This window comes from Eptesicus fuscus, chromosome 12 (assembly GCF_027574615.1).
Source record: "Eptesicus fuscus isolate TK198812 chromosome 12, DD_ASM_mEF_20220401, whole genome shotgun sequence".
Taxonomy (NCBI): Eukaryota; Metazoa; Chordata; class Mammalia; order Chiroptera; family Vespertilionidae; genus Eptesicus; species Eptesicus fuscus.
Window position 1 is genome coordinate 33,722,209 of NC_072484.1, and position 27,014 is coordinate 33,749,222.

Here is a 27,014-nt window from a genome sequence, read left to right on the forward strand (position 1 = left end):
GGTGGGACAGCAGCCAACAAGACAGTCAAATCAGGAAAATGGTGACATTTTACAATTCCCAGAGTAGAAGAAACACAGAGTCTGTGCAAGAAACCTTCTCTTCCCTGTGTAGGTTTTCATTCATTAAAAACCACTTATAGAATGAAATGTTTATTTAAATTTGTCACCAGGAAAACAATAAATGATGAAGGTAGAACTGGGGAAGATATATGAACGAGTAATAAAGTTTAAAAGCTCTATCACCCTTAGATTTTCCATTCTTTTTTTTTTAAATATTTTTTTTATTGATTTTTTATAGAGAGGAAGGGAGAGGGAGAGAGAGTTAGAAACATTGATGAGAGAGAAACATCGACCAGCTGCCTCCTGCACGCCCCCCACTGGGGATGTGCCCGCAACCAAGGTACATGCCCTTGACCAGAATCGAACCCGGGACCCTTCAGTCCGCAGGCCGATACTCTATCCACTGAGCCACACCGGTGAGGGCGATTTTCCATTCTTAATAAACGTGCTTCATGAGTGTAATATCTGACCAAAAAAAGTAACAACTTCTTTCATGTTGGCTCAAACCTCAGAAGTTGTACATTCCCACATTTATTTCACCCCCAAAGTCCCTTATCTGTGGCCAAATCAATTACTAGCATGGAGAGGGTGGGGAAATCAGCATTTGCCTCAGTGCTGGTATCCTACCTCCTGCTCCTACACCCCATTCCTCTGGGTGACCTGGGACACATCACTTAGCCTCCCTAAGTCAGCCTTGAGTCAAGGGATAGGATCAGATGAATGCCAGCTGTATTTCAGCTACAAGTGGCAGAAAGCACAACACAAACTGGTGTAACAACAATAAAATCATCAGTCCTGAACATTCAGAGATGGTACTAGCGTCAGCAGTGGCTCGATTCCGGGCCCAAACGATGACACCTGAATCCGTGTCTTGGCTCCACCACTTCTGGGTGGGCTCTATTTTGGCTCCATGTGGAGGTCCCCCACCTACCAGGAGCTTCACCATCCAATTCTTTCTGGAATAGCTCCAATGACAATCACCGAGAAATAACCTCTGGAGCTCCCACTGGCCTGACTTGCTCCCTATCCCCATCCTTAGGGCAAGTGCTGTGGTCAGGGAGATGGAGGGCACAGCTGGCACCGCCTGTGCCTGCAGCCAGCTTATATATTAAGAGTTATAATCAGTTATTTTATATCCCTACAGAGAGACCTTCAGGCAGCAAACTAAACCCAGCACGTGGGATACCAAAGCATTTCCGAGAATGAAAGCACTTTGAAACTTCTCTTATGGAGTCAAGGACATCCTTGTGATTAAGGAGCCAAGTTGAATAGTGTTCTGAACATGTCAACTATTCTTTGGAACCACTGTCACCTTGAATTAACACGTGCAAGAAAATCAAGAATAGGGTTTGGGGTATTTTGTAATCATCTCTTTAATAATAATCCTGTTTTCATGCAGAAAATGACTCACTTGTCCTCAATTCCACAAATAGGAGTTTTGTAGTGTGTTCATGATAAGTAAAAGCACTATACATACTAAGGACATAAAATCAATAATGTGAACGATGAGGCAGCAATGGCCAGGATTAATTTATCTAGGGCACTAAGAGACAATCGTGACCATGATGAAGACTTTTCTTCCCATACCTCTGCCCTCCCCTCTCCAACTCCAAGTGCTTTCTTTTGCCCATTGGCCCAACATGAAAATCACACAGGGGCTAGGATCCAATGTCCCCATCATCACATGTTACACAGGGAAAGGCACAGGCCAGATGCTAAAAGATATATGGAACAGAGCAAGTAAGAAGAGTCTGGTGCTACCATGAGCACGGCAGCAAAGGATCTAGGTCCCAGCTCAGCAACTACAGGCCATGCCAAGTGGCTGTTAGAGGAAGCCAAGCCAAATAGGACACCTGTAAAGACAACTCCAGAAAAGTTTACAAGAAGGGGCTGAGAAACACAACTGTGATCTCTATACCAGGCAGAGACCCTCCGTCCTATGTCCAGTGTCTGCATAACATATCTGCTCTGGAAACAAAAGAGCTCAGACTGTGGACACCAAGACTAGAGATGCCAAGCAGGACCAGCAACTGGGCTTTCCTCACAGTAAGGGGCAGCACCTTGCAAAATAAAGTCCAAATCACACTATTACATTCAGCTCTGTCCAAACCTTAGGACTGGATTTCTCCCCAGGCCAGTACCTCACACAGTCAATCCCATCTTGGTAAATGGTAGTACAATCCACCCAGCTTTCCTAGCCGGCCACTTGAGAATTATTCTCCATTCCTCCCTCTCCCAGGAACAGATCCTGTCCTGTTGATTCTGCCTCAAGAACACCTTTCCCCATTTTTCTGTTTCTTTCCATCACCATCCTAGTCCAAGTCATCAACATCATTTAGTAGGGCTACTGACCTCCCTGCCCTTGTCACCTATAATCCATCCTCCACCTGGCAGCCAGAGTGCTCTTTATTTTTATACACATTCCCTACTTGAAAACCTTCCAACCAGTGCTCATGAGTCTATGAAAAAATCAGAACCCTCATGCATTGCTGGTGGGAATGTAAAAATGGTTCAACCTCTGTGGAAAACAAAATAGGCAGAACATAGAGGAATTTTAGGGCAATGAAACTATTCTGTATAATACTTTAATGGAGGATACAAGTCATTATACATTTGTCAAAACCCAGAGTGTATACCAAGAGAGAACCCCAGCATAAACTATGGACTTTGGGTGATAAAGGTGAGTCAAGGTAGATTCATCAAATGTACACTCTGATGGGGGACATGTGTGGGGGCATGAGGTATATAGGGATTCTCTGTGCTTTCCAGTCACTTTTGCTGTAAACTTAAAACTTCTCTAAAATAATAAAGTCCTTTTTTAAAAAGACAAAGAAAAAGAAGATCTCGAATAAATAAACTACCTTCCACCTTAAGGACTAGAGAAAGAAGAACCAACTAAACCCAAAGCAAGCAGAAGAAATCTAATCTAATAATAGACAAATATGCAAATTGACCATACCTCCGACACACTCAGAAGCCACGCCCACAAGCCACGCCCACCACCCAATCAGAGCGAGTATGCAAATTAACCTACACCAAGATGGCTACAGCCACAGATAGCAAGGTTTCCTAGGTAACAGAGGAAGCCAAGCTTTCTGCCAGCCTTTGCAGGCCTAAGCCTCCACTCAAGCTACAAAGTTTCAATTATAGAAGGTAAACAAATTCAAACAAATGGTGGCAGAATGGGGCTTGAGAGGGCAGGCCAGGGTTGCTGCCGGCAACAGGGGAAGCAAAGCTTTCCGCACACTCTGGCCAGGCCCACCTGCTTAAGGCAACAAAGTTTCAATTATAACCCCAACACAAATGGCTACGGGGCCTCGGAGGGAGCCCCAGGCTTGGCCCTGCTCCAGGCTACAAAGTTTCAATTGTAGAAGTAAAATAAATTCCAGATACCAGGGCCTCTGCTTGAGTTGCCAGGGGGCGTGGCCTGCCTGCAAACCACCACAGGCCCCTCACTCAGGCCGCCCCATGCCCCAAGGGAACCCCACCCTGATCAGGGACACCCTTCAGGGCAAACCAGCTGGACCCCACCCCTGTACCAGGCCTCTATTCTATCTAATAAAAGAATACTATGCAGATTGATCATCACTGCAACACACAATATAGCTGCCCCCATGTGATCAAAGATCCTGCCCCCATGTGGACACAATATGGCCACCACAAGATGGCCAGCAGGAGAGGGCAGTTGGGAGGCACACGGCCTGCAAGGGAGGGCAGTTGAGAAGGATCAGGCCTGCAAGGAAGGGCAGTTGGAGGTGATCAACCCTGCAGGAGAGGGCAGTTAGGGGTGACCAGGCCGGCAGAGGAGGGAAGTTGGGGGCAAACATGCTGGCAGCAGAGTGGTTAGGGGGTGATCAGGCTGGCAGGCAGAAGTGATTAGGGGCAATCAGGAAGGCAGGCAGGCAAGCAGTTGGGAGCCAGCAGTCCTGGATTGTGAGAGGGATTTCCGACTGCCCGTTTAGGCCCGATCTCAGGGATCGGGCCTAAATGGGCAGTCGGACATCCCTCGAGGGGTCCCAGATTGGAGAGGGTACAGGCTGGGCTGAGGGACAACTCCCCTCCGTGCATGAATTTCATGCACCGGGCCTCTAGTTAAATATAAAGATTAGAGCAGAGACTAATGAAATAGAGAATAGAAAATCAAAAGAATTGATGAAAACAAAAGTTGGTTCCTTGAAACAATCCACAAAATTTTAGCTAGACTGACAAGAAGAGAGAAAACTCAATTTACTAAATCAGAAATGAAAGAGGGGATATTACTACCAATCTTAGAGAAACAAAGGGATTATAAAAGAATACTATGACCAATTGTATGCCAACAAATTAGATAACCTGATTGAAATGAACAAATTCCTTGAAGCACACAAACTACCAAATCTGACTCAAGAAGAAATGGGAAATATAAGTAGATCTAGAACTAATAAGGAGATTGAACTAATAATCAATACATTCTATTAACATGGAGCATTACATTGATTGACATTATGCGCCATTAAAAAAGAAGAAATGAGCCCAGCCGGCATGGCTCATGGTTAAGCATCAACCTATGAACCAGGAGGTCATGGTTTGATTTCCAGTCAGGGCACATGCCCGGGTTGTGGGCTAGATCCCCAGTGTGGGGTGTGCAGGAAGCAGCTGATCGATGATTCTCCCTCATCATGGACGTTTCTGTCTCTCTCCCTCTCCCTCCCTCTCTGAAATTGATAAAAATATTATTTTTTAAATAAAAGGAATGAAGTACTGACATTATGCAACATGGATGAACCTTAAAAACATTATGCTTAGTGAAAGAAGCCAAACACAGGCCACATATTATATTATTAAATTTATACAAAATGTCCAGAATAGGCAAATCCAGAGACAGAAGATATAGTAATGTTTGCCAATGAAAGAGGGATGGAAAAATTAAGAGTGACCACTAATATGTATGGGGTTTCTTTGGGAGAAATGAAAATGTTAAAGAATTAGATAGTGGCGACAGTTGCACAACCTTGTGAATATACTAAAAACCAGTGAATTGTATGCTTTAAAATGGTGAAATCAATGCTATGTGAATTGTAATTTCAATAAAAAGGGGGGGAAGGAGTCAGCCAAAGTGGTTATAGTAATATTAGACAATGTAGATTTCAAAGCAAAAGATATTACTAGGGTTAAAGAGGTCATTTTATAATGACAAAAGAATCAATTAATCAAGGGAACATAAAAATTCTAAATGTTTATTCACCTATTATCAGAGCTTAAGAATACATGATACTCAGAGAATGGCATAACCTTAGTAATGAATGGGCCAAGAATGAGTGTCCAAAGCCTACTAATAGGTAATGATGTCTCCCAAAACTCCAAGTGCTGTCAGACCTGAAGGCAAGGAATGAATTGACGGGCTAAAAAAGAGGTCCAGAGGGAAATCCTCAGGTAAAATATGAGAATAAAATGAGGAGGTAAGCAGGTGAGTCAATGTCATCAAACCAAAATGTTAGAAAGATCTAGAGCAGTTTTCCCAAGCAAATGATTCTCTCCACCTTGGCCTCTCCTTCAGTCTCTAATTCCTAGGATTCAGGGGAGAAAACCAGAGGGGTTAGCAGTGTCCACAGCAGAAGTTGGCATGGGAATCACTTAACACAGGACATTCTAGAGAAAATCCCAGAAACACTTACCAATGAAGAAATGAGAATCATGTAGAGAGACAGAGGGACCACTTTAGTTTAGGTAAATTTAATGATTATAACGGTTGTTCATATAGCAGCAAAGAGATGCATTTCTCCATTTGACATAAAGTTGCTTCACCACTTGCAGCTTGTCTTCAATGCTTCATTACTTCTTTCATTAGTGACGAGTCATATCTCCCTTCCTGGTGGCAAGGACCGCCCACATCAACTCTGAAGTCATCACTCAGGTGAGCAATAGGCTGAGGAGTCCTTCAGAGTGGTCCTGCAGAGCACATGTCCTCTAAGTGTCTGAGAGCTGGCGGAGGTAATCTGAAAGAAAATCAGTCAGGAGAAGGCAAGGTAACCAAGACTGCACCACAGGTAGATAATGTGGAGCCTCCAGAGGAGAGGCCACCACAAGGGACCTGATGGGAGATGCCAGGCCAGCAGAGACTGTGTGGTTCCCGTATGCCCCCAATCCAGGGAGGAAGAGGTGTTCGATGCAATGGTAATGCATATGATTTTAAAAGTCCAAAATTAGTCCCAAACAGCCATTCCTTTTTCTTTTGGGAGATGGCTCCTCCCCAACATCAACCAAGGTTCAGCTGTGAGCTTCCCATCACAGACTCTGCCCTCGTAACTCCTGGGGTAAACTGTAATCCAGGCTGGACCAGTCAAATCCTTCCTTAGGATATTTAAGGCCAAAATTTGGTGAGAAAGACTCTTTCATCTCTAATTAAGAGCTAAAAGCATGTGACCCCAAAGGTACCAGTGGTCTCATTTCTCACCATGAGAACAAGTCAGTCCATTAGTAAATATTTATTGAGTATTTAATATGTTCTAGGAATAGTCCTAGGTGCTAGAAATATTAAGATGAACAAAAGAGATGTTTTCCCTGACCTCAAAGGAGCTTTCAGGGGGGAAAAAAAAACAGACAATAATATGTAAAGAAACAAACGAGGATGATTTCAGGCACTGAGAAATGCTAGGAAGATAAAATGGACTAACATAGTCAACAGTGACAAGAGCAAGGCGGAAGGAAAGCTGCTCTAGCACAACAGTGGCCAGAGAAGGCCTCTCAAGGAGGTGATGTTTGAGAGAGAATCTGCAAGTTTTAGAAAATGAAGCCAGGCAAAGATCTAGGGCCTCCCAAGCAACACAGCATGTACCAAGTCCCTGACAGTAAACTATGTTGAGAGACAAAAAAGGAAGCTACCAAGGCTGGAGGAGAGGGAATAAGAAGAGTGGAGGGAATGAGAGGCTGCAAAGGAAGCTAGGACAGATCTATACATAAGGCCTTGGACACCTTGCATTTCATGCTGGCTCCAATGAGAAGCCATTGGAGGGCTTCAGCAGAGGAGTAAGTAATCTGATCTAGAAAGATCACACTGCCTACTGTGCGGCACACAGACCAGAGGAGGACAAGAATGGAAGCAGGAAATAGGAAGCCTCTGGAATTTTCATGCACGGTTGGTGGAAGTGTAAAATGGTACAGTCACGCCCTAGCCGGTTTGGCTCAGTGGACAGAGCATTGGCCTGTGGACTGAAGGGTCCCAGGTTGGATTCCATTCAAGGGCACGAACCTCAGTTGCAGGCTCCTCCCAGGCCGGGGCCCTGGTTGGGGCTCGTGCAGGAGGCAACCAATTGATGTGTTTCTCTCACATCAATATTTCTCTCTGTCTTTCCTTCTCTTCCACTCTCTCTAAAAATCAATGGGAAACTATCCTCAAGTGAATATTTAAAAAAAAAATGGTAGTCACTTTGGCTATTTCTTTTTTTGTTGTTTTTTTTGTTTACAGTATTACAGATGTCCCCTATTTCCCCCCCATTTCCTCCTTCCACCCAGCTCCCACCCCACCCCAGGCCTTCACCACACTATTGTCTTTGTCCAAGGGCTAAGCATATATGCATATAAATCCTTTGGATAATCTCTTCCCATCTCTCCCTCCCCTTTCACCTCAGCTATTTCTATTATACAAACCCTATAACCCAGCAATTCCAAGCCATATACCCAACAGAAATGAAAATGTATGTGCACTAAAACACATGTACAGGAACATCATAGCAATCTACACTAATAAAAGAGAAATATGCAAATTGACCATACCTCCGCGACACCAATCAGGAGTATGCAAATTAACCCAACAAAGTTGGTAGGTTAATTTGCATTCACAGGTGTAGAGCAGCCAGGCGGGGCAGGACGCCTGCTATGAGGGGGAGGCCGTGGAGCGGAGGGAGCTACAGGAGTGGGCAAGTCTTCGCTCCCAGCCGCCTGGGAGCGAAGACTGCAGGCTCCCGGGCGGCCGGGAGTAAAGACTTGCAAGCTCCCGGGCAGCTGGGAGCGAAGCCAGGGGAAAGAAGGCCTATTCTTGCATGAATCTTCATGCAACAGGCCTCTAGTTCTACTCATAATAGCTCCAAACTGGAAACAACCAAAATGGCCAACAACAGTATAATGCATAAATAAGTTGTGGTATATTCATATAATATGGATAAATACAGGGGTAGGCAAAATTAGGCTTACAGTTGTGAGTACCTAAAACACAGAGTTAATAAAACTATTGTAATAATCCTAACTTGCATGTCTTTCTCCATACAAACAACTGCAAACCTACTTTTGCCCACTCCTGTATAATCATGATGAACTGCACAACATAAGTTTGAAGGAATGAAGACAGGCACCAAAAATATATACTGGCCTGGCCGGTGTTGCTCAGTGGTTGGCCACCAACCCATGCACCAGGAGGTCACCAGTTCAATTCCCAATCAGGGCACATGCCCGGGTTTCAGGCTCAATCCCCAGTAGAGGGCACGCAGAAGGCAACTGATTGATGTTTCTCTCTCATCCATAATCAATAAAAACTTATTTTTTAAACCTTTTAAAATTTATATGTACTGTATGATTCAATAATATAGCAATAAAAAATAGGCAAAACTAAACTATGACATTAGAAATCAGGATGCAGAACAACTGATAGGAGCATAACGGGGGCTTCTGGGGCCCTGAAAATATTCTATTTCTTGACTTGGGTGTTAGTTACATGGGTAGGTTCACTTTATGATAATTCATCAAGTAGTACACTTATAATGTGGCAATTTTCTACATTTATGATATACTTTAATAAAACAATTCAATTTTAAAATACAGAAGCAGAAGACCAGTGAAGAGGATTCTGCAATCTCCCAGCCACGAAACGATGGTGGCTTGGAAATGAAAAGAAATGGTCAGGTTCAAGATATACTCCATAAGAGCTGAAACAGATGGACTGTGGATGGGAGTACAAGAAAGTAAGTCTCTAGGATGATTCCTAGATTTTTGCCTTGAGCATGTGAGTGGTGCTATTTATTGAGATAGAGAAGTCTTAAAAAGACAAAAATTGCAGGAAAGTGGGAAGAATTCATTCTATTTTAGCCACATTAAGATGCAAGAGAGAAAAGAAAGTGAAATTATCTTGAGAAGATGGGAAGGATGGAAGAGAAGGCACAAGGAATAGCACTGACAGAAGATGCAGATGCTTCCTGTAGAGTGCGAGGCGAGCAGACGGCATGTATGTAGAGATATGAGCAAGCTGGTGGAAATAATGATGGCACAATGAGGTTTCATCTGACTGTATCTATTTTCTCTATAAAATATACGGCAGACATCAGCTGAGACTAGAGTTTGGATAGGTAGATGAAGATTTAAGAAGAGAGTGGGTGCCCTACCTGGTTTGGTTCAGTGGATAGAGCGTTAGCCTGTGGACTGAAAGGTCCCCCATTCGATTTCGGTCAAAAGCACATGCCCAGGTTACAAAAGGCCACATTTCTCAGATTATCTGAAGCCTGGTGAGGTATGTATTATGGCAGAAATAGTGTGTGCAACTTACGCAGTGTCCTTCCTGCTGCCTAGCGTATGGGAATGGTAGCTGGAGCAGCCACACTGTATCACGAGGCAACCTTCAGAACGGAGGCGACACACACAGAGATCACAAACAGAAGGGCCCTGGACGCATGATGATCATGGAGCCATCACAACTGCCAGTCCTGGACCGTCTAAATCTAGATTTTTATAAGAAAATGCTTACCTTATTTAAGCCCCTATATTTTGAGTTTTCAATCACCATCATCTGACCTATTCTATATAATACAGATTAACTTTGTGCTTTTCCCCAGAAATGTTCAGTTGATAGGGTGGCAGATGCAGATAATGATTTTTACCAGGGTTAAGGTCTAATCAAATAAGTACCATAGAAGAGAAATAAGAAAGTGAAATTTATGAGGGAGTAGTACAATGGTTAAAGCACAGCCCAGAAACTTTAAGTGAAGACAAATGAGAACAGCAGAGATGAGCAACAGAGAGAAAAAGTCAACAGATCCCTGGTTCCACAGCTCCTTCTTCATTTTAATGCTCCCACTAAATCTTACTTGTGGGGCTTATGTCACTTAGGAATAAAAGAGTATACCAAGCAATACAGCATAACTTTCTACCTTCCTTAACAAATGGAGTTTTTCCATTTTACAAAAGAATATCATAATAACACTAAAACCCAGCCCACCCTCATTCCTTTTTTCAAATAACCCTTAGCTACAGTGTAAAGACAGGAAGAGGTTTGGGAAGGCAACTGAAAATCAAAGAAACAAACATTCAGGAGGGAAATAAGAAAATAAGACAGTGTGGGGAAAAAAAAAAAAAAAAGAACAAGTGTAGAAGCCTATGAGGGATTGTTTCTAGATCAGTCGCATTGCTGCCTAGTAGGAATTGCTCTACTTAGAAAATGCCTAGGCAATGTTTAAGTAAAACAATCCCCAGTCAGGACAAGGACAGAAGGGAGTGGGATCATAAAGTCACCAACTAGCTAATTGATTGTGTTGTAAGTTTTTGTCAGATGGACAGACAGAAAAAGTACTGTGTTGGTAGAAATTTCCTGGTCAATCCAAAAACGTTATATGCCAGGGAGTGAGCCTCCCTCAGCGCAAGCCATGGACCATGGCTCCCATGATTTAAGACGAAGGTGACAGTAAGAGCAAGTACAGAAAGCAGAGTAGAAAGTAAGGCACTAAGAAATAAGTAGAGAACAAAACACTGATCAACATAAGCAGAAAAAGAAACACCTCTCCGCTCTCTTTTGCAGATGCTCCAGAGCTCAGTGTTGGAGAAGCAGCTTTGCTCCTGCCTGCCTCATCAGTGTGTGTCCTGCCAGCCTCTGGTTCTGAAGCAAAGTGGACATGAGGACCAGAAGGAAAGGAAGAAGGCAACAGCAGACATGTGAAAGTGTAAGAAGAAAAGGAGAGAAGAAGAAAGTAGAGGAAGGAGAGAAGAAAGGAGGACTATCCCAGTGAAGGGGAGGGGAGAGGGGAGGGAAGAAGAAAGGCAAAATTCCACAGCCATTCAGCGAGATCTGTCAGTCCAGGGAAGAGACCCAGGAAACTGGAGCGCATGTAAGTGTGGGATGCCTGGAGCATCAGAGATCTTAAAGGGCACACTTACCTCTGGCAGAGAGAACTATGAGAAAGACTGAATAGTACAATGGTTAAAAATGTGGACTCAGGATCTGAGCTGCCTCAGTTTAAATCTCTACATTATCACGTGCTGGTGTGTGACCCTAAGCAAGCTACTTAAATTCCTGGTGCTTCAGAGAACTATCAACCCACTAAAAATCACTTATACTTCCTGGCCTCTCTGCACCCAGAAACTATATGCTACCATGTACTCCAACCTCACCAAATTCCCAAAAAGAGAAGAAAAACAAGAAGGCATTAATTAGAAACAGTCTAAAATTTAATTCAAGGTGCTCTTCCATTGTTTAGATTGAAAAGAGATTTTTATTTTACTAAAGAATTTCTCCAAGAAAAAATTTCATTCCCCTGTATTACCCAATCCAACACCCCATTCACAGGGCAAGCCAAAAGCCCAAAAGGACACCTTACCTTCACTAGCACATAGTCCCCAGGCTGAGCTCTGACCTTGAGCCCTGAGTCAGTGGCATCCTCCATCTCTACATCAGGGAATATCACCTTGAGGTTTCCATCATTCCGGCCGCACAGCTCAGTGGCTGAGCGTTTACTGAGCTGCAAAAAGAACAGAGGAGACTGTATGAACCTGTCATAGTCATCAGTTCTTGGAAGGCAGAAAGTACACCTTTTATGTCTCAGACCCCCCCACGGATCTTACTCAGAGAACATTCCTAAACCAAGGAATCTCTGAAGAAGACTAAGTGTTTACCACTGACCCACCAACAAGGGCAATACGTGACACATAACAGAAATTCAATGAAGTTTTGCTGATGCTATATTAGTGAAAGACTCAATCAATGAGTCTGATTACAGAACTCGTTTCAGCAGGAATGGACCTCAAATAGGCCTGAAACCAAGGACTTATGGGTGATGCTCTTCGCAAACCAACTTTCACTTTACCTAGCAGTTTCATAGTAATCACTCAGGAATGTTCTGGGGTTGTTTGGCCCAGGTTACACGCCCCTGATGAATAGGTAGACTTGAAACCAGTGTCTCCATCACACATGTAGAAAACAAGGCCAGGAGAATAATAAAACCAGAATGATGAAATTAACTTCTAGACTATCCACAAATCTTTTTCTTACAGCCATGATGAAGTAACAAAAACCAAATTTATCCTCAAGGCTTGAGTAACCAGGAAACTGGACAAAAGGTATGAAATAACTTTTTTCAGATTTTGAACAGAGATCACATAAGACTGTGATCCCCAAGAGAAGGAAAACAAATGAGATGAGCCCTCCAATCACCCCTTCATTTTGCCAGAAGGCACATGCGAGACGGAGTATGCAAAGCAAGGAGGGATATCTCAAGACAGAGCATGGTGATTTTCTCTGGACTGAAGGATTGGAGTACAGGAAGCCTGCATAACTAGAAACTGTGGGACATGTTCTAGACAGGAGGGAGATAAGCAGAAAAAAGCTATGGAAGTGTGCAAAGGGATCCCTTCAGTCTTTGCTGAATACTAACTACTACATGCTCCTCTATAGAGGGAAACTCCATGAAGTCAGGCAAAAGAAAGTTATTGAGAACTCCCAGAGCTCACATGGGGCTGGGAATCATTTGATCTACCTCTAAAGAGTCCTCATTGATTCCTTGGGACATGCAGTACTGACTCCAGAAGAGCCAAAAATTAGTAATGAGGCTAAACCATCCCTATAATAAAAAAGCTTTTCTAACAAAGCTTAAAAACAAGCCTTGAATGGATCAATGGAACTGTAAGTAACACCACTGCCTATCAGAACAAAGCCAAATGTAAAATCCAGACACTCATAAGTGAACACTGCAATGTCCAACATCCAATCAAAACTCACTAAATATGCACAGAAGCAGAAAAGTGTGACCTACAATCAGCAGAAAAATCAGTCAATAGAAACAGACCAACGGAGTTCTGGTCAAGATGACAGAGTAGATAAACACTGTGCTTGTCTCCTCCCACAACCACATCAAAATTACAGGAAATTATAAAACCACCACCCTTGAGATGAGCTGAACAGAACTCCTATAACTAAAGATACAAAGAAGCCACATCAAAACTGGTAAGAGGGGTGGAGATGCAAAACAGACTAGTCCCACACTCGTGTGGCAGTTAAGATTCAGGAGAAAACTATGCTGTACACTTAAAAGTAATATAATATTGAATGTAAACTATAATTTAATTTTTTTTTTTGTGAAGATTCAGAAGGTATATCTCAGCTGTGGAGGTTCCCCTGAGGAGCAAGGGGGCCCAGTCCAACACTGGGCTCCCCAGCCCAGAGCACCAGTGCCAGGACAGGGTCCCTACAACATCAGGCTATAAAAAATCAGCAGGGACTCGACTGGGTGAGACAGAGAACTGCTGTAGACCCAGACATCCTCTTAAAGAGCCCACACAGAGCCGTACTCACTCATACCCTAAGCTCCAGTGAAGAGACAGCAGCTCAAAAAGCACCAGGGACATACAGGGAGGAACTGAATTGTCCAGCTTCAGAACCAGGACTGAAGGGAAAGCACTTTCCCAGACAGAAGTGCTGGCAGGTACCATGATTCCTTTGTTGAGCCCTCCCCACAAACAGCCCACAGGCACAGGCAGAGGAGGGTGCCAAGTCTGAGCCTCCATCAAACTGCCTACCCTGGTGATTGATCCCCTGAGACCACACCCCAACCAACTCGTGCTGGAGCAGAATCTCTTTTAGTGGCAGTCCTACACAAGTGGCCGGCTTCAGCCAGTGCTGAGGGCTTTCCTAAATCTCTCAAAGGTCCACAAACCCCAAACAATGGCTGGTCTTGGCGTACACTGTACCTTTTGTTAAGCGGACCCAAGCCTGGCACTAGTGGCAGCCTACCTCAGCTCACAGCTAGCTTCATCCAGGCATTCTTAAACCCAGGGCAGGCAGCTACCAACTGCGTATCACTTTGTAGCTCCTCTGAGGTGGACCCAGGCCAGGCACAGGCAGCGAATGACCTGGGAGGCCTAGACTGAGAGCCCCTCCCAAGAAACCCAGAAATAAAACACCTGGTGGCTGGCTTCAGACCAGAGCAGCACACAATTAGCTCCACAAACAACACACACAAAGGGTGAACTCAGGAGGCACCAGAGCCCTGCTACAGCAAATTCCACTCCGTGGCATCAACCCCCTCACTACAGCTCATCTGCTGTAGTCACAGCCAGTTCTCACAGCCAGTCAGGCTGAAAGTCAATCACACCCACTGATGTGCCGACAGCAATCAAAGCTCAACTAAAACAGGAGGGCATACACAACCCACACAAAAGACACCTCTGGAGCACCAACCTCCCAGCCAAGGAAATCTGCACCACTGGGCCTCACTAGACACCCGCTACATAAGGCCACACTGCCACAATGGAGAGACGTAGCAGCTGTAACTAACATATAGAAAATCACAGGGAGGCAGCCAACATGAGGACACAAAGGAACATGTCCTAAATGAAAAAATAGGACAAAACTCCAGAAAAAGAACTAAACAAAATGGAAGCAAGCAATCTATTAGATATAGAGTTCAAAACACTGGTTATAAAGATGTTTGATGAACTTAGGGGAAGAATATATGAAATCAGTAAGAACTTGCATAAATAGATAGAAACCATAAAAAAGAACCAGTCAGGAAAGAAGAATACAATAACTGAAATGAGACCCTGGCCAGATAGCTCAGTTGGTTAGAGCATCATCCCGATATGCAAGGTTGTGGATTCAATCCCTAGTCAGGGCACATACAAGAATCAACCAATGAATGCATAAATAAATGAAACAACAAATCAATATTCCTCTCTCTTCTTCTCTCCCCACTTCCTCTCTTTCTCTAAAATCAATTAAAAAATTTTTTTTAAATAATCTACCAATGAATGCACAAATAAGTGGAACAAGAAATCAATGTTTCTCTCTCTCTTCCTCCCTCTCTCTCTAAAATCAATGAATTAAAATAAATAAATAGATAACCAATGAAAATATATTTTAAAAGGTAGATGAAAAAACATTTTTTTCAGACCAATAAAGTCTGAGAGGATTCATTACTAAAAGATCTTCAGTACAAGAAATGTTAAAGGAAGTTTTTCAAGCACAAAGGAAATGATAACAAATACAAACGTGAATGTACACAAAGGATTAAAAAAAAAGAGTGGGTACATATAAAAGATTTTTTTTCTCATTTAAAACATTTCTTTAGCCCTGACCGGTTTGGCTTAGTAGATAGAGCATCGGCCTGCGGACTGAAGGGTCCTAGGTTCGCTTCCAGTCAAGGGCATGTACCTTGGTTGCGGACACATCCCCAGTGGAGGGGGGGTGCAGGAGGCAGCTGATCAATGTTTCTCTCTCATCGATATTTCTAACTCTCTCTCTCCCTTCCTCTGTAAAAAATCAATAAAATACATTTTTAAAAAATTTCTTTAGAAAATAATTGTTCAAACAAAAATCTTACCTAATAATAGAGAAACATGTAAATTGACCGTACCTCCGCTATGCCCACAGCCAATCAGAGTGAGTTTGCAAATTAACCCAACAAAGGTGGCGGATAATTTGCATACATACCTGGGTCCCAGGAACCTCCTCGGCACCCAGGTCACTCCCAACCAGCCATCGGGCGGATGCTTTAGGCTTGGGAAGGGGCTGAGCCTGTGATTGGAGGGTTGGGGGGGAACCCCTTCCCAAGCCTAACGCCTGGGGTGGAGGCTTTAGGCTTGGGAAGGGGCTGAGCCTGCGATCTTAGGGAAGGGGATAAAATCAATGGAAACATATCCTCAGGTGAGGATAAAAAGAAAAATAAAGAAAGGTCATATCCTATGAAAGACATATCTTGAAAATGCTTAAAGAAAGTTGTCATTTTTTCATGGTGAAGGGACTGGAGTCCATGTTGATTAAAATACCTTGGCAGCTGCGGTGACTGGCAGGAGCTGCAGCAGCTGGGTGATGGGGCTGGCGCCTTCCCCTGATCAGCCAGGTCGCCTCCCAAAAAGGGAGTCCAGACTGCAGCTTAGGTCCGCTCCCAACGGGGAGCAGGACTAAGCCATCAATCAGTAGGACATCCCCTGAGTGCTCCCAGTATGTGAGAGGAGGCAGGCTGGGCTGAGGGACCCCTTCCCAGTGCACAAATTTTGTGCACCGGGCCCCTAGTATAAATACATTTTGGAATATAAAGTAAAAATCTATGACAGCAAGAGCACAAAAGATAAGGGGAAAGGACAGAAGTACATTACTGTAAGTACAATACTTGACAGTATTCCTGCCCTTGGGCTCCATAAAGTTTTGTACCAAAAAAAAGGGTCTTACATTATACAGGTTGAGTGATGCCTTGACTGGCGTTAAAACAACCTGTCAAAAATCCAGCCCAGCTGGTGTGGCTAAGTGATTGAGTATCAACCCATGTACCAAGAGGGTGCTGGTTCAATTCCCAGTCAGGGCACATGCCAGGGATGCAGGCTCGATCTCCAGTGTGGGGCGTGCAGGAGGCAGCTGATCAATAGTTATTCTATTTCTTCGAGTATAAAAGGAGGCTAATAACAGCACTACCTCCAACCACTGCGGTGAGACTCCATGTGTTGATGACCATTAAGTGTATATTTCCTGGCAGACATAAGTGCTCATGGCAAACACCTTTCGAAGTATTAACCAGCTCAGCAGCACCATCCATCAGCCACAGCTGGACCGAATCACAGGAAAATCCCTAACCTAAGCCAAATCGATCAGGTTCCCACTTCTAGAAATTTGAATTGGGGCTGAGAGACAAAACTTTAGTCTGTGAATAGCTGGAGTAATAACACGAAAATGCAAGAATTACAGGACTGCTCTATTCTGCCACACAAATGAAGAAGCAGGAAAAGCAGGTCTAAGGAGACAAGAAAGTCTGAGCCTCAAGGGCTTCCCAGGCTGGATAGAGACCCTTCCAGACACCTGACAGTATTCCTGCCCTTGGGCTCCATAAAGTTTTGTACAAAAAAAACAACACACAAACAAACCTCTTTTTAGCTTAGCCTGAATGACTTGAACAAATTTCTCACTGTTACTCACTACCAGAGAGTCCTAACAAACACAAACACCAAGCAATTCGTGGCTTTGATGCTGCCATATCCTGAGGCATGGAGCAGGAGTCTCCTTTCCCAAACCAGAACTCAGAAAAGGTCACAGAAAAGGCCCTCTTTCTTTTCCCTCCTCTCCACTGGCTGCAGCATGCAGCTTCACAAATGGTCAGGTTCCCAAACTCACCCTTAATCCCATCTGTTTAGTGCTCTCCCTAAATGATGGCAAGGTCCCCAGGCTTGACCACAGAAGCCTACAGAAACCACAAACTTCCTGAAATTCAGTACATTTCTAAGAAAAGATTAAAGACAGACAGTAATTTTGATTCTAAAAATATACATATGATGCAGCTTCCAGAAAGATGGAGCACACATACTTTCCCCTAATGCTTTCACTTAGTACAAAAACATCCTTCATAAATAAATGGAGAAATCAAGACATTCTAAGATAAATGAAAACAAAGGGAATCTGCTGCCTGAGTGTCTAAAGGAAGTTCTCTAAACCAACCGTCACCAACCTTTCGGACCTCACAGACCACCAGTGGTCCGCGGACCATCGGTTGGCGACTGCTGCACACCGAAAGGAAACAATAAAAGAGGGAATCCTGGAACATCAGGAAGGAAAAAAGAACATCTACACAGAAAACTACCAAAAAACACCTAGGCCTATTAAATGAATTCAGCAAGGTCACAGGATACAGATAAACATACAAAACTCAATTATGGTCTATATTATAGCAATGAACATACAGACACCTGAAATTAAAAACAACAGCCAATTACAATACCTTAAAAAAACAAAACAGGAAATACGTAGGTGTACATCTAACAAAACATATACAGGATCTGTATACTTGACAACTATAAAAACTGATAAAAAGAATCAAAGAAAATCTAAATAAAGGGAGTCATACTGTGTTACAAAAAATAAAATGTATGTAGATACATATGATCTCACCCCCTCCACCAGCACCAGCTGGGTACAACCCACAGAGGTCTTGTTGGCTTTCGTTGCTTCTTCTCGGAAGACAGTGATAAGTTCCTCCAAACGCCTTAATTTTACTTCTTCCAGGACATCATCCTTCAGCCTGTGATATGCCCGTGTCTTCTATGAAAAGAATTTTTAAAGAGGGAGGTCACCAAGGACCTATAGAATCCACAGCGGGAGACCATGTTCATTCCACCTGCAAGTTACAGACATGTATACAGGAAACCCAGGCCATACCCCAAAGGTTCTCTAAGAAACTTCTAAGAGAAAAAGGTAGCTATGCAGTGGAATCACCGTTTTTGCAAGACCTAAATTTTAAATTTAGCACATAAAAATTACAGACTCAAAATTGTTTTCAACATTTTTATAGAATGTCCTAAGAATAAAAATTACATTTGTACATATACCAAGTTACTTAGCCACATGGTTATAAAGTCACAAGATGCAAAGCAGCCTAAATGTTTATCAATAGGTAACTAGTAAAACAAATTATTATTTACACAATGGGATATTATACAGCTGTTAAAAAATAGTAATATAGTTTTATATATACTGATATGATTGCTCTCCAAAATATACTTTTTTTAAAGATTCTTTAAATTGATTTTTAGAGAGAGAGGAAAGGGGAAAAAAGGGAGAAAGAGAGAGAGAGACAACGATGTGAGAGAGCAACATTAATGGGTTGCCTCCTGTATGCGCCCCAAGTAGGGATCAAGCCCACAACCCAGGCCTATGCCCTGACCAGGAATCAAACCAGCAACCTTTTGGTGCACAGGATGACGCCCAACCAACTGAGTCACACCAGTCAGGGCCCCAAAATATACTCTTAACAGAAATAAACAAGGTACAAATGAACGTGTATAATAACTTTGGGGTACAAAAAACACATATAAATATGTTTTAAATACATGAACTATCTCTAGAAGTTTGCAGAAGAAACTGCTAAGAGCAGTTGCCTTCAGGGAAGGAACTAAAAAACTAGGCAACCTGGGAAGAAGGAAGAATTTCTCACTACATATGATTTTGACCTTTTGAATTTTATACCATGAGCATATATTACCTAGTTCAAAAAAAAAAAGAAAAGAAAATTTATCCTTGGCCAGCCAGTGTGGCTCAATTGGTTGGGCGTCATCCCAGGCACCGAAGGTTGCCAGTTCAATTCTAACCAGGGAACACACAGTGGTTGCGGACTTGATGACCAGTAGGGGGTGTGCAGGAGGCAGCAGATGGATGTTTCTCTCTCACCTTCTCCTTTCCTCTCTCTAAAAATCAATAAACTATTCTTTTAAAAAAAAAAAAAAAGAAACTGTATCCTTGAAAAGCCTTTACATCATCCAACACCATGATATGCGTGCATGTTTACACACACACACACACACACACACACACACACACACACACACAAGATCATAACAGTCCTAACTGGTTTGGCTCAGTGGATAGCCTGCGGACTGAAGGGTCCCAGGTATGATTCAGGTCAAGGGCACATGCCTGGGTTGCAGGCTTGATACCCAGTAGGGGATGTGCAGGAGGTGGCCAATCAATGATTCTCTCTCATCATTGATGTTTCTATCTCTCTTTCCCTCTCCCTTCCTCTATGAAGTCAATAAAGATATATTTTTTTAAAAATCATAACACAGTTGGGGAACCAATGAGCTAGACAAAAGTATGGAATAAGAGAAAAATCAATACACCAGTCTGGGTATTCAAATCAATCTGCCTTTGAGAGAACTACAAAATCCAGAAAAATATGGAGAATAGGTAGAGAATCCTAAAATGTAATTCTCTTACAGGGTTTACTCTATTCTGTCTTATTAACAACTTACCTCTATTATACACTGTCTTAAGTGCTTTATACATATTATCTTATTTAATCCTCAGAACAACTTGAGTTGGTACTAATGTTATCCCCATTTCACAAATGAAGAAACCAAGGACCTTTCCCAAGGTCCCATAGTTATTAAATGAGAGAAGAGTAATTTAAGTGCTTGCTCTCTTCTCCAGGCTATTGATTATATCTCTATAACCTAAACCCTAACCCAGGAATTAGATCCCAAAGTGTACACTCATATTCAATGCCCAATGCCCATAGAATATGCTTCCATAACACACTAAAAACCCATTTCCCAAATCTAACATTATAAAGAATTCCTATGGCATGTTTGTGATTTTCATGGAAAATAAGCAACAGCTCCTTTGAAGCTTTATCCCTGAAATAATTCCGTAAGAGACATGAATATACACACAAGCCCACGTACACTGCCTACAGAACACGAGACAGTGGGCTTTAAAATAAATGAGTTAGCTTGACTGATGGCAGCTGAGTTAATAGTGGCTAAGGTCACAGGTTCATTCATTCATCAGTCAGCTTTCCTGAGCCCATGGCGACAGAGGCTCCTCAAACTCCAGCCCAAACACAAGGCAAGTTACCCCCAATGTGACTGTGGGGATAAGAAATGACCTAGGCAATTCATTCCTACCATCAAGAAAAAGGCAGCATACCAGGACTATCCCCTTTCTGCAAGAAAAACATTATTGTTTCCTTTCTCGTCTCCTTCTGTATTGTTTACCTGGGAATCTGTGTTATAGGAGAAACTCCAAAGTGGGTATCAGTGAGTTCACTTGACCTATAAAAATGGAAACTAAAAATAGATGAGGATGGCTGGGAGGGTGACAAGGAGCCTCTGTAAAACAAATCATGTCTGTAGGCCAAAAGGAAGTTCTGCATGTTGAGAAATGAGTTCAGATTTCTTGTAAAGAGAATAATGTCCCTCCCTCCCCATTCCAATTCTAAACAATCTATATCATAAAAACCCAGTGGCCCTAATGCCGTAACGACCAAAGAACGGTCACCAGGAGGCTGTGCGGGTGGGCGGGGCTGCGTGCTCAGCGAGGCCCGTGTGGATGGGCGGGGACTTGACTCTGGGCCTCACAGGATGGTGGGACTTGGGGAAGTCCAGAGGCGCAGCAGGGTCTGGGGTCCTGGGTTTAATGCGATTTCCTGCGGGTCTGGGTCTCACGTGATTTCACGCGCTGGGTCACTAGTCTAAACATAATTTCAAATATTCTAATAAAGAGAAATGTTGGCACAGATAATCATTTTTCATTTCCAACTGCTGAATTACAGTATGTAAAATAGCAGACAACTGGATTAGATAAAATAAAGAAATGAATGGTAAGATCCTTGTGGTTTCTCAAGGACTGCCTTGCTGCTATTTATATTTCCAGTTATCTACAGTGAACCCCAAACTGGTCAGAAATGATGTCAGTCTCAGCACAGAAGTAGTTACTCCCCCATCCCAGAGCTCACCTGTCTCATGCTGTAGGCAAAGAGGAAGCCCATGTTGTACTGAACTTCCCGAAGCAAAGACACTGTCTGGAGGTGATCTTCCTCGGTCTCACCACAAAAGCCAGCAATGAAATCACTGCTGAGGCTCACGCCTGCAACACACAACAAAGGACAAAGGACAGCTGCTTACTTTCAAGAGAGGCTTTTGGAACTTGTAGGCTACAGAGGGGGGGGATAGCAATTGTAAGGGCTTTCCTGGAGCTATTTAGCCCATGTGCAAGTGTAATCAGGTCACTGCGGAGCGAGGATGGAATAGTCCTGGCTATCTACAATGTTCCCATGCCAGAGCCTTGCTTCTCAGTCTATATTCCCCTCAGTACTAGAAAAGGTATTTTCACTTCAAATGTAGGATTTAGGAGCACAGTAGGAGTCCACATTTTCAAATTGGTCCTGCTTTATAAAAACATTGCAGTACCCCATACAAATATACTTTTGAAGTTAATTTAACACAATGTTCATTTAAAATAGTAACAATGACTACTATTTACTGAATACTTACTAAGTGCTACACATTACTATCTACTAGTATTTAACTTAACCTATTTAATTATCCCAAAAATCCAATGAGGTGAGTAGTATTAATTGCATTTTATAGATGAGAAAACTGCAGCCCAGAGAACTTCCACACTATCCTGTCCCATCAAAATGAAAATATTTATGCATAATACAAGTTACAATCATTAGAAATTTGGACAAAATGTCGACATTATCAACCAAATCTAAAGTAAAAGACTACAGACTAACTTTATTAGGAGGAAAGAAAAAGGGTTAAGATAAATAGGAAAGGAATAATCTCTAAGTACACATTTTTAAAGATATCAATTGCCCCCAAATCAGAACTAATTCAGACCATATATAACTTTGCCAACTAACAAGAAAAAACAAAGTTTCTCCCATATGCTCAGAAACACAAAAATTATAGAAAATTAATCCCTTTAGCCTTGGGGCCATAAACTGATCCACATCTCTGAGTATTTCTAGCAAGACCAAAACATTAAAAAATCAGAAAGAAGTGAAAGAGAGAAAGAGCCCAGGCTGGTGTGACTCAGTTGGTTGGAGCATTGTCCCATACACCAAAAGGTCGTGGGTTTGATTTCTGGTCAGGGCACATACCTGGCTGGGTTGCAGGTTCGGTCCCCGGTTGGGGTGCATACTAGAGACAACCAATTGATGTTTCTCTCTCATATCAATGTTTCTCTTTCTCTCTCCCCCTTCTTCAGAGAGAGAGAGAGAGAGAGAGGGAGAAGAGAGAGAGAGAGAGAGAGAGAGAGAGATAGAGAGAGAGAGAGAAATTAAGAGAAGCAAAATAAGTATAAAAGGTGTCACAGGTACTGCCATAGGTGTTGCCTGTATCTGACTAAGACTGTGGTCACTGTAATGTGCTCAGTAGAATACATTTCTTAAATGTACCTGGAATAGACTCTTTGATATGATGAATTAACTCCACATAAGCTTCTCTTGAATAGCTGCAATAAAGAACAAAAAGAATCTTCTTTAAATGAATGCTATTAAAAGATAGCACTATGGCCGAAACCAGTTTGGCTCAGTGGATAGAGCGTCGGCCTGCGGACTCAAGGATCCCAGGTTCAATTCCGGTCGGGGGCATGTTCCTTGGTTGCGGGCACGTCCCCAGTGGGAGGTGTGCAGGAGGCAGCTGATCGATGTTTCTCTCTCATCGATGTTTCTAGCTCTCTGTCCCTCTCTCTTCCTCTCTGTAAAAAATCAATAAAAGATATTTTAAAAAATAAAAATAAAAAAATAAAAAATGAAAAAGTAAAAGATAGCACTATGAATTACCACATGTAATCCCTTCTCACCCACACAGGACAGTACAATCAGTTCAACTATCCAAAAGATCTTATGATCCAAAACTTATACTGTAATCTAATTTAGGGCCTATGAATGTTTAGTTCAAGAACATAAATTATTTTAAATAGCCTTCTGCATTTAACTAATAATGAAGATAGATTAAACATTTCAAAGGATCTAGATGATTTTATATGCTCTCTGGTTCCAAGATTATGGCCAGAGGGATATCAAGGTCACCAAGAATAATTTGGAGGTTGTCAAGGACTTGTTTAACAGTGTTTTCAAGTCTGCCTGAGAACTCTGACCTTTGGGGGGGAAGTGGAGGGGCCAAATAAATAAATAAATCTCTAAAAGACTTATTTGCCAATGTCAAAAACACAAGTTCCATACAGCTTGCCATCTGTCACATTCTCCTTTCAGTCTTTTCTCTGCAACATTTATTATTCCCAAAGTAAGTGAACACATAGAGCTGCACTAAATTCCAAGACCTAAAAAACTTTAATGTTAAAATCTCAGTGTGCCACATGGTAGGTGCTTAGTAAAAAAAAAAAAAAAAAATGCTAAGCAAATGAAATGAGTGATCCAGTCCTTAGTCTATACATTCTTAGTGAACAACAGCAAATTACAATGTCCCTGGGTTTATTCATAGAACAAATATTTATTGAGCAGTTACTATGTGCTGCACACTATGCTAGAATTTTAGACACTGTTGGCTCCTAAAGGAGACACTGAAAAGTCTGTACCCTCTCCGCATGGCTTCCAATACACGGCTACTTCCACTCTGAGCTGGTAGGTGGATCTGTTTACAGATGTTGTCTCTCTCATGAATCAGCTGCAGAACCTGGTCAAACAGAACACATTAAAGGTCATCAAAGTCTCACCAAAGAATCTTACAGAAAGGAATACCACCCCATCTGTTCTTTGCCAAAGTTAATTTTCAAGTAATTAAGAGACTAATTAAACCAAACACATGAATTACCCAAATGCTTTGCTTTTGCTCAAACCATGTTGTGTCTGTCCCAGACAGAAATGCTTACGATACTGATAGCAGTTTGGCACAGTTAACTGTCAACACTTGCCTCATCAGGAAAATCCTTGGGGTGGGGAGAAGTAAAACGAATCCTCATTTCAGGATCTATTCTGGAGACCTGATCCAGAAGGTGAGCAAAACGAAGGCCTCCTTGCTTGGTTTTATAGTTGGTGGAGAAGCCACGGCTGAGGTTGGTGGACACTGCATTGTTGAACTGGACCTCTGAACTGTCCCGATAACTATTAACATTCTGACCAAGTAGTGTCACTTCTTTCAGCCCCTGAAAAGCAGGAAATAAATATTTTGGGAGCAATTTAAAATAGTTTGGTAGCTTCATGCCATTAAAATTAAAATTAGCTGTGTCATAATGTTAACTTTAAAAAACAGGATACACTAAAAGCAATGTGGATCCTGGATTGGATCCTGAAAAAGAAAAATGACATTAAGTGGGGAAAGTGGCAAAATCAGGGGGAAAAAAGTTTAAAGTTAGGTAATAGTAATGTACCATATTTGGTACATTTTAGTTTTGACAAATGTACCAAAGTTAAATAAGATGTTAACATTTAGAGGTAACTCTATCTTTGCAACTTTTGTGTAAATTTAAAGTTATTCCAAAACTTTATTTTAAAAAGTTTAATAAAAGTTTATTCAAACAAACAAAGCAGGATATAAAACTAAGTAAAATGCACACACATATAAAAAGACATAACAATCAAATACAAAGAGTTACGGGACAATTAAGAAAATCTGAGTATGAGTGGGCTAGGATTAAGATGATATTTAGCAATTTTTGGTTAATTTCATTAGAAGAATTAATGGTAGTGAAAATTTCCTTATTTTTTAGAGATGTATTAACTTTAAGGGTGAAATGTTATGCTACACTTTGAAATACTTTATCAACAACAACAAAAATAGATAAGGCAATTATGGCAAAATGTAACAATTATTACATTTAACTGAGCCCTGGCCAAGTGACTCAGTTTGTTGGAGCCTCATCCCATGCATCAAAAGGTTGTGGGTTTGGTCAGGGCTCACTTAAATACCTAGGTTTCAGGTTCAATCCCTGGTTGGGGGGCATATAGGAGGCAAATGATTTATGTTTCTCTCTCACATGGATGTTTTCCTCTCTTTCTCCCCTTCCTCTATCCCTAAAATCAATGAAAACATATCCTCAGGTGAGGATTTTTTTTTTTAATAAAATCAAATTTAAAAATTTAAGTGACTGTAAGCTAGGGAAAAGGAGATGCAATACTATTCTCTCTTTCCTGTGTATTTAAATTTTTTTTCATTCAAAAAGATAATAAAGAGGCTTAAAAAAGGCTGCTTACTTAAATGACTTCCAATCAATAACCATTGTTTGAATGAATAAACAACATTCTGTTAAAGGAAAATATTCTATTCTTTTTGTAACTGTAGTCTAAAAAATCTAAATGAAAGACATCTTTTAGAAAGTTACTCTAGGCCTGGCCAGTTTGGTTCAGTGGTTAGAGCATCAGCCCAAGGACCAAAGGGTCTCAGGTTTGATTCTCGGTCAAGGGCACATGTCTCAGTTACAGGTTTGATCCCCTGCCAGGGCATGTGGGGGAGGTAACCAATCAATGTCTCTCTCTGTCTCTCTCCCTCTCCCCCTCATCCCTCCCTTCCACAATCTCTAAAAAAAAAAAAAAATCAATGGGAAAAATATCCTCAGGTGTGAATTAAAAAACAACAACACTCTATAAGTAAAATAAATAAGTGATTAACAGATCCTTTAAAACATAACGCAGAATCATAGTTTTTCACAAGGTAGTGGGCTTTGAGTTCACTAAGATTCACTTTAATGTTAAGACCCTTTTGTTATATGCAAATACCTTAGAAAGGTTAGGGAGTTTTTGTCATCACATCAGTTTACTTAAACAGAATTTCGCTATCTTGAGAGAGTGAGTTTTGGTACTGTGGAGTAGATGGGAGAGGAGAGGAAGGAGACAACTTTAGACCAGGAAGCACTTGTAGAGGTAGTGTATGGGGAATACCTTACAGTACCTATGTGAGCAGTCAAGGAACAAACTACAAAAACTGAGAATTTGGGGGTGGGGGTGAAAAAAAGAGAGCACTACCAGAGAGTAAGAAAGAAGGCAAACTGCTGACTTAGAACCGGAGGAGGGGCTAGCCTCCCTTGTCCTGAACCAACCAAGTCAGGAAACAGAGACTCTAGCAGAAGAAAAACTCATTCCCACCTACTGTCCTATTCTGCACAGCTGGAAGGTTTGTGTCTAGGGTTGAGGAGAGACCTCCTCAAGGGCTGAGGGACCAGCTCCCAATAGGAGGAAGGCAGTAGGTATCTTCCATCTAGCCTCTGATCTGATTTACTAGCTCAGTGGTCGGCAAACTGCAGCTCGCGAGCCACATGCGGTTCTTTGGCCCCTTGAGTGTGGCTCTTCAACAAAATACCACATGCGGGCACGCAGGTACAGTGAGATTGAAACTTTGGCTCTAAATTCTCTTGACAATGTACTCACACTGGACCCATGCACAGAAGTCGGTTTTCGGCTCTCAAAAGAAATTTCAATCGTTGTACTGTTGATATTTGGCTCTGCTGACTAATGAGTTTGCCGACCACTATACTAGCTCATCTATTCTCTGCAAGCTGGCCCAGT

The 27,014-nt window shown here is 42.1% G+C and overlaps 1 protein-coding gene across 1 annotated transcript in view; it reads right to left on the minus strand.

Annotated features, from left to right (window-relative positions):
- Positions 1 to 5,755: 5,755 nt before the first annotated feature.
- Positions 5,756 to 27,014, minus strand: part of CDK5RAP1 (CDK5 regulatory subunit associated protein 1) — a 36,288-nt gene continuing 15,029 nt past the window's right edge. Inside the window, exons 8-14 of the mRNA XM_028157935.2 lie at positions 24,428 to 24,658; positions 24,092 to 24,189; positions 22,950 to 23,005; positions 21,501 to 21,631; positions 18,161 to 18,310; positions 11,613 to 11,753; positions 5,756 to 6,035 (exon numbers count right to left, since the gene is read on the minus strand). Of these exons, the coding sequence (XP_028013736.2) occupies positions 5,946 to 6,035; positions 11,613 to 11,753; positions 18,161 to 18,310; positions 21,501 to 21,631; positions 22,950 to 23,005; positions 24,092 to 24,189; positions 24,428 to 24,658 (897 nt within the window). The 3' untranslated portion in view covers positions 5,756 to 5,945. The remainder of the gene's footprint in view (positions 6,036 to 11,612; positions 11,754 to 18,160; positions 18,311 to 21,500; positions 21,632 to 22,949; positions 23,006 to 24,091; positions 24,190 to 24,427; positions 24,659 to 27,014) is intronic.